This window comes from Quercus suber, unplaced genomic scaffold (genome assembly GCF_002906115.3).
Source record: "Quercus suber isolate HL8 unplaced genomic scaffold, Cork oak 2.0 scaffold_237, whole genome shotgun sequence".
NCBI lineage: Eukaryota > Viridiplantae > Streptophyta > Magnoliopsida > Fagales > Fagaceae > Quercus > Quercus suber.
In genome coordinates this window covers 625966-637808 of record NW_027069694.1, presented here as the reverse complement: position 1 = coordinate 637808, position 11843 = coordinate 625966, and the positions used below count along the sequence as shown (strand labels likewise).

Genomic DNA, 11843 nt, shown 5'->3' with positions numbered 1-11843 from the left:
ACCATTGCTTGAGCTACTTCCGTCGCTTTTTGAAAAGCCGTCATTCATCTCAAAAAACTTGTAAGTCCTTTTTCTTTCTTTGCAAGTTCTATTTCAATTAAAAAAGATTTTTCATAGTGAGGCCGTCATTCTAGGCACTTAGAACCAATCCGTCACTTGTAGGTAGTCAGATGTCAAGTGGCGCGTCGAGTGATTAGTCATCGGTCCGCGACGGAGCGGGCTACGACGAAGTGTTTGGTTCAGGGGATGAGTTCGGGGGCTCTTCCCAGTCGTCAGAGAGAGAGTCGTCTGCCCAATCTCCCGTCGAGGAGGTAGGGAGTCATGGTAACGAAGGTCAGGAAGGAGTAAAAGGTGGGGAGAGTAATGTTGAGAAAGAGGATGAGAGTGGTAATGACGGGGATGAAGGTGACGAGGAGTCCTGTGAGGGAACTTCAGGAAGTCCTGGAAGCAACCGTCCCTTCATCCTTCCCGAGGAATGGGTCGTTAACAAATTTTTACCGTCAATGAGTGAAAAGGTTTTTAAGGAGTTACGCGTCCATTACCAAATCCCAGACCACATCCCAATCCATCTCCCTAGGGAGAATGAAAAGTGCTACATAGGGAGAACCGCAGACGTTGGGATGTATGACGCCATGTTTGTCGCGGGGCTCAGGCTACCCCTGACGGCCTTACATCGTCAGCTGGCTGACTTTCTGGGTCTGTCTATTAGCTAGATTGCCCAAATTCGTGGAGAATCTTTATAAGTGCTGAGATCCTATGGGGCCATCTAAGCAGTGGACACCGTCAACTAACCCTAGATGAATCCTTTTATTGCTATAAACCCCGGCACCTCTCTTCTTCTAAGGGGATGTACCATTTCGTCGTCAGAGATAAGGAATTAAAGTTAGTGTTTGAGATGCCAGACTCTAATAGAGTTTGGAAAAGTAGGTTCTTTTTTGTTAAGGGGACGGACTGGGTGTGCCGTCAGGAGGAATGGGAAACAATTCCTCATGGCTATTTTGATAACACCTGGGCCTTCGTCAGGGACTCAGGTTACAGCTTTTAGCCCCGTCGATTTTTACTTTGTTTTTGCATACACTTTTTATTTATTTTAGCATCTTAACATCGTCAGCTTTATTTTTCTTTTCAGCTCTTGTTCATCCTCTCATTACTAATGAGCAAAGAGACTTCATTCGTCGGGTTCTCAAGATCCCCCTAGAAGAGCGAAAGTGCCGTCACTTAATCACTCTTGACGCTTTTCACGCATATTGTGGGGGTCTGTAACCATCGCCAGAGGCTCTTAAGTTAGAAGAATTTTCCCACCGTCGTAAGTAGCTACTTCTGTCGTCCAGTCATTTTCAGTTGTCACCGTCAGTTTTCCTCATGTGTCTCATTTTTGTAGAAATGGAGGCAGCAAGGTAACGTATAAGAGCTGCAGCTGCTCGTCAGAATGAAGAGAAGAGGGCCAAAGGGGAGTTGGTGTCTTCGTCAGCCCCCAAGGCCGTCACGAAGGGTTCTTCTAAGAGAAAGAATGACCAAAAGGACGTCCGTCCACCCAAGAAGGTGGATGTCACTCCTGGGGACGAGGCCCCAGAGAAGTCACCTCCCAAGTCAGCCCATGGGGCTGGGAAGGGGGTGATGACTTCTTCTGGTCCCGTCTCTAAGGGACCTCGCTGCCTTCTGATGCACAAGGATTACGTCGTCGAGGAGATAGAATCGTTCATAAAGCCGATGGACATTGATCCTTGTGCCCTGTTGGGGACGGAGGACTTGAGGGCGTCGGCCTTGTTTGACCTTACACGGGTAAGCCGTCTCCTTTAACTAACCTCTCCTATTTTTCCTTTGTTTCTTTTTTAACTAACAGTTGTGCACTTCTCAGGTTCTGGTATGTGTAAAAGCGCTCCAGGACCGGTGTGTGGCCAAGGAAGGGGTTGTCACCCGTGTTAGTAGGCATAATGCTAACATGCAGAACCAACTGGTGCAGTATAAGAAGGCCGTTCGTGTTCTGAATGTCGAATTAAAAGAAGTAAGGCAAAAACTGGGAGAGGCAGACCGTCAGAAGGAGGAATTGGAACAAGAACTGATGGCCCTACGTAACCAGGTGGAGACGGCTGGGGCTAACACGGTCCAAAAGTTTAAGGCGTCAGATTCCTTCATCGATTCCTGCGGGGTATATTACGGTGCTAGATTTGATGACTGCCTTAAGCAAGTTGCATCGGCTTTTCCAGACTTGGATCTATCTAGGATCACGTTGGATGACACTCAGCCAATGACGCCTGCTAACGACACCGTCTACATTGAAGGTGACGATCCTGAGGACGCTCCTCCGGCTGAGGATAGTGGCGTCGTCCTAGCCCAACCAGCTGCGAACCCTCCAACAACTACCCCCAACCCTTCTGTGGAGCTGCTTGACGAGGAAGATCCCACTAAGTAGAATGACGCCCTTTGTTTTTTTTTTTTTTTTTGTTGTGATTGACGTCTCTCTCTCTTTTTTATCTTTATTTTACAAACAGTTTTATTAAGCGCCCCTTGGGCCTTCATTTGTAACTTTTTAAGCAACTTTTTAAGTGCCCTTTTGGGTTTTAACTTGTTTGTAATGCCATCGCTTTTGATTATTTATGTGCCGCTACTTTTGTCTGTGCACTTCATTTTCTTATTTGTTAAACTGAATTTATTTTCTTAGCAGGCTGACGTTAAACTGAATTTATTTTCTTTGCAGGCTGAGTTCGCCAGCTTTATGTAATCTATTGTGTTTATGACTTCGTAAGCTTAATAAACCCGTTACCTTCCTGCTAGGGGATTTTTGTTCTTTTATCCAATGTTGGGCTTGTCTAGTTGTAGGTTGTGATCTTGAAAGAACGGAATCATGATTATGGACCCGTTTAGTTTAGTGGCTCCGTCAGCTTTATTAAACTGTTGGTTTTGCCTTTAGAGCTTTTTAGTCGAACCGTCTGCTTAATAAAGCCGTCAGTATTTGATCATTTTTAATGGTAGACGACCATCCTAGTGAGCCCGTCATTTTACTGACTTCGTCTATTTTATGGGTCAGATAGGCTTGTCCAGGTTTTGATTACTTTTTGAGATGAGGTCACCCACATGGGATCATCAGTTTTGTAGTTTTTGTCTGTGCTATAGACTTCAACCATTTTTTTTTTATTAGTTCGTCTGTTTAATAGCTCCGTCTATCTTGCGGATTTGGCCAATTTGTCGGCCTTTTAACAGACCGTCAGCTTGATAGCTTCGTCCATCTGGTGACCTTAGCCTATTTGTTTCTCTCAATAGACCATCAGTTTAATAGCTTTGCCCATCTTGTGGGCCTGGCCAATTTGTATTTTATTGGACCGTCAGCTTCAGTCTTTTATTAGACTGTCAGCTTCAGTATTTTATTAGACCGTCAACTTTGTAAATTCATCCACTTTGTGGACTTGGCCAACTTGTCTTTTGTTAGACCGTCAGCCTTGTAAATTCGTCCACTTTGTGGACTTGGCCAACTTGTCTTTTATTAGACCGTCAGCCTTGTAAATTCGTCCACTTTGTGGAATTGTAAACAGAAATTTCAGTAATTCTAAATAAACTCCTCTTATTAACATGCGTTCATAAAAAGTAGTCTTAAAAACAAAACCTGCCCTTTAGGGCTTATTGTAGCAAAAACCAAAGTAAAGAAAAGCTTGCCCCCTTGGGCTTATTGTAGCGAATACTTAAAGTAAAATAATAAATTTAAGGAGTATAACTGAAATTTGCTATGGTAAACTATGAATGAAAAGGGTGGGGGTGTTGTCCCTCAAGTTGTCATTCCTACTATTAGTATTTTCGCAAGTGTTCGGCATTCTAGGGATGTGGTAACTTTCGTCTGTCTAATGTCTCCAGATGGTAGGTGCCCTTCCTCTGCCTTGTCGTGACTCGGTAAGGTCCTTCCCAATTTGGGCCGAGTTTTCCTTGGGTTGGGTCTCTTGCTGCGCCCATGACTCTCCTTAGAACGAGGTCTTCAACCTGAAAGTCTCTGTGTCTGAACTGGGAGTTGTAGTGCTTGGCCATGTAGTCCTGGTATCGTGTGAGCCTTTGTTCTGCTGCTGCTCAGACTTCATCCACTAGATCGAGCTGTAGTCGTATGGCCTCGTCATTTTTCCTTTCGTCATGGCTGTGCACCCTGTAGCTAGTGAGGCCGACTTCAGCTGGGATGACTGCTTCGCTCCCGTATGTCAGTCGGAATGGTGTTTCTCCTGTTGGTGTCCTTGCCGTAGTCCTGTAGGCCCAAAGTATGCTCAGCAATTCTTCAACCCATATACCTTTTGCCCCCTCGAACCGAGTCTTGATAATCTTCAGCAAGGATCGGTTCGTGACTTCGACCTGTCCGTTGGCTTGAGGGTGGGCGGGGGAGGAGTAGTGGTTTCGTACTCTCAATTGCGAGCAGAAGTCTCGGAAGGAGTCATTGTCGAATTGTTTCCCATTGTCTGATACTAAGAGTCTGGGGATGCCAAATCTGCATATGATACATCGCCAGACGAAGCTCCGTACATTCTTTTCTGTACTGGTGGCCAGGGCTTCAGCTTCCACCCACTTCGTAAAATAGTCGATGCCCACTACTAGAAACTTTAGCTGTCGTATTGCCATAGGAAACGACCCCATGATATCCAGTCCCCATTGAGCGAACGGCCATGGCACCGTCATCGGGGTGAGTTCTTCGGGTGGTTGTCTGATGACATTGCTGAACCTTTGGCATTTGTCACAGGCTTTTACGTAGGTCTTGGCATCCTTCTGCATGGTTGGCCAAAAGTACCCCGTTCGCACTAACTTGTGCACTAGTGACCTCAACCCCGAGTGGTTTTCGCAGATTCCCTTGTGCACCTCTCTAATGACGTAGTCTGCTTCTTCAGGACCTAAGCATCGTAGATAGGGGCAGGAGAAACCTCTTTTGTATAAGACGTTTCTTATCAGAACAAACCTCGCTGCTTGGACCTTCAGCTTTCTTGCAGCTTCCTTTCCGTCTGGCAATATGCTGTTCTTTAAGTAAGAAACCAACGGCGCAATCCAGTCGCTTTGGGGACCAAGCTCCTATATATCCACTGAATTTATGAGTGGAGAGTGTTGAACGAAGGAGAGTACCTTACCAAGGGTGGCCATATGCTCGGCCGAAGCGGCTTTAGCTAAGCGATCAGCTTGTTCATTTTCTCCCCGGGGGATTTGTATAATTTCAGCCTTCAATTCGCTTACCCTTCTCTTGGCTTGGTCCAGATTCATCCTCATTCTTTCGCCTATACACTCATATTCCCCATTTACCTGGTTGACCACGACTTGAGAGTCACAATAAATGACTACTCTTTCGGCTCCTGCTGCTTTGGCGAGGTCAAGCCCCGTTATCAGAGCTTCGTAGTCTGCCTCGTTGTTAGTGGTAGGGAACTTAAGTCGGACCATACATTCGACCGTGTCTGCTTTGAGTGACTGTAGTACGACACCGGCTCCTCCAGCCTGCCTGTTGGAGGATCCGTCCACATACATACTCCATTGGGGAAAGTCTTCTACCCCCTGTCCTCGCCATTTGTAAATTCAGCTATGAAGTCTGCAATGACCTGTCCTTTAATGGTGGTTTGCGGGCGGTATTGGATGTCAAACTCACTTAACTCTATAGCCCACAGTGCCAATTGTCCAGCAGCTTCAGGGTTACTCATCGCTCGTTGTAGAGGCTTGTCAGTTAGGACAATGATTGTGTGGGCTTGAAAGTACGGTTTTAGTTTGCGTGCTTCCATAACTAGCGCAAATGCGAGCTTTTCTATGGGCGGATATCTTTCTTCAGCTTTGCGTAGTGCCCGGCTGGTGTAATAAATGGGTTTCTGCACTCTTTCTTCTTCTTTAATCAAGGCGGCGCTGACGGCGGCTAGCGAGATAGCAAGATAGAGAAAAAGTTCTTCTCTTGGCTGTGAGGGACTCAGTAGCAGTGGGGAAGAGAGATAGGTTTTCAATTCTTCGAACGCTTGTTGGCATTCGGCGGTCCATTCGAAAGATCTTTTTAATGTGCGAAAGAATGATAAGCACTTGTCTGTTGCCCTTGATGTAAACCTATTTAGTGCTGCTATCTTACCGTTGAGGCTCTGCACTTCCTTCACATTTTTTGGTGGTGCCATTTCTACTATAGCTCGAATTTTATCTGGGTTGGCTTCGATGCCTTTCTGTGACACCATAAATCCTAGGAATTTTTCTGCTGTCACCCCGAAGGCGCACTTTCCCGGATTAAGCTTCATGTTATAAGACCGAAGAGTGTCGAATGTCTCCTTGAGGTCCTTCAGATGATATTTCTCCCTTCAGCTCTTCACCAGCATGTCATCGACATAGACTTGGACATTCCTCCCAATCTGCCGCGCGAACATCTTATTCATGAGCCTTTGATACGTCGCACCTGCGTTTTTTAGACCAAATGGCATCACTTTGTAATAGAAGAGGCCTTGGCTGGTTACGAATGATGTCTTCTCTTGATCTGCTTCGTGCATCTGGATCTGGTTGTAACCAGAGAAAGCGTCCATGAAACTTAAAAGCTGGTATTGGGCTGTAGAGTCTACTAGAGTGTCGACCCTCGGGTGGGGATAGCTGTCTTTTGGGCATGCTTTATTTAGGTCGGTGAAGTCTACGCACATCCTCCACTTCCCGCTGGCCTTCCTGACCATTACTACGTTTGCTAGCCAATCGGGGTAGTACACTTCCCTAATAAAGTTCGCCTCTTGTAGCTTGCGGACTTCTTCATCTATGGCCTGATCTCGTTCGGGGACAAATACCCATTTCTTCTGCCGGACAGGTGGAAAGGAGGGTGATACATTTAGTTTATGCACCATGACTGAAGGGTTTATTCCCGGCATGTCCTCGTGACTCTAGGCAAATATGTCCCGATTCTCTTTGAGGAAGGCTATAAGTGCTTGTCGGATCATGGGACTTGCAAGAATCCCAATCTTTGTCGTTTGGTCAGGCCTGGAGTCGTCAAGGGGTATTTCTTCAAGCTTCTCGACGGGCTCTGTCGTACTCCGATGTTCTTCTATGCTCATGGCCGGGAGGTGATCATCCATTTCCATCATAGCCACGTAGCATTTGCGTGCGGCCATTTGATTTCCACGTATTTCCCCCACTTCATATTCGGTAGGGAATTTGATCATCAAATGATACGTCGAGGTCGCCGCCTTCCATAAATTGAGGGTGGGTCGCCCTAAGATAGCATTGTAGGCGGACAAACAGTCGACCACGAGGAACGTCACATCCTTCATGATTTGTTGAGGATAGTCGCTTGCCGTTACAAACAATGTGGTCGCGCCTAGGGAAAACACCCTTGTTCCTCCAAACCCGACGAGTGGGGAATTCATCGGAATTAATCGTTCTCTGTCAATTCTCATCTGCTCGCATGCTAGGTAGTACAAGATGTCTGCCGAGCTGCCATTGTCGACCAACACACAGTGTAAGTTGTAGTCTCCTACTTGTAGGATAACAACAAGCGCATCGTCATGCAGATGGTGAAGGCGTCGCGCATCTTCTTTTGAGAACCCAATGATGGGGCTTTCTCTTCGCACCATTTTTTGCGCTGAACCCGTCAGCTGGACGTTCTGGACCATCCTAAGATATGTCTTCCATGCCTTCTTGGATGACCTAGTAGGCGTTCCTCCTACAATCATTCTTATGTCGCCAATAGGAGGTCTAGGACGGTCATTATCCCATCGGGGGGGCTATTCCTGAGGCGGTGGATCCGTCCTTTCCTTGCTTACAAACTTCTGTAATTTCCCTTGTCTTATGAGGGCCTCAATTTGCTGCTTTAGGTTGTAACAATCTGCTGTGTCATGACCGTGATCTCGGTGGAAGCGGTAGTATTTGTCTCTAGAACGCTTGTTAGGATCTCCCTTCAGCTTTCCAGGAAAGGTCAGGGCCCCCTCATCCTTGATTTGCATTAGGACCTGATCTATTGAGGCGGTTAGCGGGGTGAAGCTTGTGAACCTTCCCCCCAGGGGTTTAGAACGCCTCTCATCTTTTTCGATCTCCTGTCTTCGGCCTCTTTCGCCCCTGGTCTTGTCGCGCCTCTTCCTGCGTCTCCCTTTTTCTTAGCTTATCTTCCCAGGCCAGCAACGCATCTTCTACATTCATGTACTTAGTGGCCCTGTAGAGTACTTCTGACATTGTCTTGAGGTCGTTTTTGTATAGTGAAAACAGAAACTTACCCTTTCGCAATCCATTTGTGAAGGCTGCTACGAGTATTTTGTCATCGGCTTCGACGATCGATAGCGCTTCCTTATTGAAGCGTGTTATGTAGGATCTCAGCGTCTCTTCATCTCGTTGCTTGATGCTCATCAAGCATGCCGTGGACTTCTTGTACCTGTGTCCTCCAATAAAATATGTAGTGAACTGAGCGCTTAGCTCCTTGAAAGTGCTGATTGAGTTCGGCATCAGTTGGCTGAACCATACCCTTGCTGGGTCCTTCAACGTTGTAGGAAAGGCCCTACACATGATTTCGTCCGCTACCCCCTGAAGGTGCATCAGAGTCTTGAAGGTTTCCAGGTGATCTAGTGGGTCCTTCACTCCGTCATAACTGTCTATATGCAGCATTCGAAATTTATGGGGGAGGGGGTAGGTATTGACAGCTGTAATGAATGATGAGTTGGTGCGATTTACCAAATTGTCAAGGTCGCTGGACACCCGTCCCTTGAGGGCATTCATCATGACCTTCATCTACTCCTTCATTGCCTGTATCTCTGTGGCAATGTGTGGTTGAGTTGCATCCGTGAGGGATGGCATGCTCAAATTCAGTCGCTCCAGCCGACTCGGAGCGTTACTGCCTTCCTGTCTTTCTCGTTCTCTTCTATCAGCGCTGGTGCCTTCTTGGTCTTGCTCTTGAGTGCCATGACCTGCATTTTTCTGGTGTAACCGTTCCTCCAAATTGCGGTTCTGATTAGTAAGGCGCTCTATGGCGGCGGCCAAGGTCTGCACCTACCTCTTGAGAACCGCTGCTCGGGTTTCGTCTCCCTAAACGTTATTCATTGTTGCCATCGAGCGAGTCAGCACCATGTAACTCTTTAGTCCGGAAAGCGTTTTCTATGGCTTATCGAGTAGTTCCCACAGACGGCGCCAATTGATGATGCCGAAAATATCACCAGTGAGCTGCACAATGCTCGTGCTCTCGAAGCAACACCTGCACAACACAAAGGAGAAGACCTCACAGAGGGCACTGGTGTGGTGCCGGCCAAATACCCTTCGAAGGTTAAGTTAGAACTTGTTACAACTCTAGAATGCTAGAGCTGAGTCAATTATGCGTACCTCGATTTGTGTGGGTATTGGGGGCTTTTATAGTAGTAGAGAGTTGACCTCTTCACCTTGAAGTAGAAGTCCTTTCCTTATAGGAATCCTTTTGAGCGTAGATTACGGGATCCTTTCCTTATAGGACTCTTATATTGAACGTGGTCTGCAAGTCATCATTTTATAGCTTATGCGTGGTGGCCAAGTCAAATTTCTTACCAGGACCGTCAGCTCTGAGACCGTCAGTTTGTCCCAACCCCTTCAATCAGAAGCGGTCGTCAGCCTCATAAGGGAGTCAGCCTTTAAGGGTTATCCGTGACCCTTCAGCCTATCATGGTTCATCAGTTTTAAGGTCTTCAGCCTTCTTTATAATTTATCCCGTCAGCATGAGTTGAAGGACCCAAGCCAACGAGTTGAGCATGGGATGCCTTGTGGTATACTTTTGCCTTATCACATTCCATTATGTAAAACTAAAATTCCAAAATTTTTGAAAATATCTTTATACTAAATAGAAATATTTAATATTTTAATAATTAGCCCCCAAAAATGGAACTTGGCCTCCCAAATATTTGAGTTAGTCCAATAATGTTCTTAAAAAAATTGTCCAATTGGTCTTGTAGTTAAAGAGAACGTACTATTTCTCAAAGTAATTTTCTATTATAAAACGTGTTATCGTCTCTCATAAAGTTTTAAATTATTCATGTCTTTGAACACTTCATTAGCTTAATTGAAAATTTTTTATTTGCAATGATAGAAAATTTGGTAACTTATATTGAAAATAAAAATTGTAAGGATTTCACTATAGAAAATGGTGAAAGATTTTTTTTTTTTTTTTGTTGAAATTATGGTGAGAGATAATTTAATTCTATGAAACATCTAATTTTAAGGATTTCACTATGAAAGATTCTAACTTTTGTGTATGTATAAATGTATGTGTTTGTGTATATGGGCGAAAATTTGTATAGACTAAAATTAATAACACAAATTGACCCCCAAACAATAAATTTCTGGTTTTACCCCTACTTGCATTTGCCAGCGCATGAGAAGAGTAGCATTTAATACTAGCACATGAAAAAAGGCTAACGAAACAGCTGTAGAATTGTAAAATTAATAAATTATAGATTACTTGTGGCAAAGTGTTATGGGAAAATTATTAAGTACTTTCGGAGTATCATAAATGCGTATTTCTTCTTCTCACATAAATGATAGGTCCCACCATGAATTAAATTAGTGAGACTTATCATTCATGTGAGAAGAAAGAGAATGCATTTATGGTACTCCGAGAGTATACAATAATTTCTCAGTGTTACGTGGGTTGAAGAATCACCATTATATATTGCTATATACGTTGAACGTAAATTTTGGTCTAAACTCTAAAGCAATAAAATCTATCGTTTCTCGTAATAAAAAAAAAAATCTTTACTGACTCAATGTGATTCGCGCCATATATGGCTTATGAACTTCAAAAGGATAGTTTCTATCCTTTAATAAAATAAATAAATAAATAACTTCAAATAAGGATATTACCCAGCGATGTGAAAAGGGTGGTGATGAAGTCAGAGATTCAAAACCTACATGAGTTTGATTTTCCATAGTTCACTGCTCCCTTGGCCAACTTTTGTGATTAGTTGGGGAAAAAAATCCGGATAAGTAAAAGAAATCAATAACAGTTTTTCTTAGGAAGAAGTTAAAAAGGTTTTTTAGGAGTAAAACGTGAGGAGTGGAATTCAAACGTGTTGGGTATTTGCAGTTGAGTTTAAATTAAATGTCTCTTAAATACACTCAGTTATTTTTTGTTTAGAGTAGTGCTTAATAAATTTTAGGGGTACTTTAGATATTGTAGAGAGAGGGTAACTGACTTTGTAAATCCTCTTAATATATAGAGAAGAGATAAATTATAAAACAAGTAAATAATTTTAATAAAAAAATTTACTTTAAGTTCTAATTGTTTAGAGTTTAGACTTTATCGGTGTTTATCTATTTTTATATTTTAAAATTATTTTTGTGCTATTTGTTAATTTCTTAAAATTAGATGTGGTATGAGTTTAATCATTTTTATTTGGGTTATGTTTAATCTATGCCCTAACTAGCACAAAAAAAATAATAAACAAAATAGTTCATTAATACCTGATATGGAAGAATTAATACCATGAACTTAACCCGTCAGCTTCTGTTCTGGCTGACGGGTCAATATGTGACGTAAGACACGCAATGATATGCATACTGACGGGCTGAAGTCCCAAGTACAACTGACGGCAATTTAAAGCCCCTAGGATACTGAACGAAGCATGAAGGCCGACGTTATCTTAGCTGAAGGGAGGTACAGGCTGACACCTTAAAGGCTGACGGTTCCATGAAGACCATAACTTGGTCATCACGCATGGGTTTGAGAAATTGCTTGTATTCCACGCCAAGTATCAGAGTCCTATAAGGAAAGGATTCCGCAATCTACGCGCATAAGGATTCCTACAAGGAAAAGACTTCTACTCCAAGGAAGAGAGGTCCACCCTCTACTACTATAAAAACCCCAATACCCTCACAAGCCAAGGTACGCATAATTAACCCCTCTCTAGCACTCTAGAGTTGAAAAGAAGTTCTAACTTGACCTT

At 44.0% G+C, this 11843-nt stretch overlaps 1 protein-coding gene across 1 annotated transcript; it reads right to left on the bottom strand.

Moving 5' to 3' along the window:
- Window positions 1–7968: 7968 nt before the first annotated feature.
- LOC136070488 (uncharacterized) lies at window positions 7969–8670 on the bottom strand. Its single transcript, XM_065780492.1, has one exon. It carries the CDS (start codon window positions 8668–8670, stop codon window positions 7969–7971), a length of 702 nt encoding a protein of 233 aa, XP_065636564.1.
- Window positions 8671–11843: the final 3173 nt, after the last annotated feature.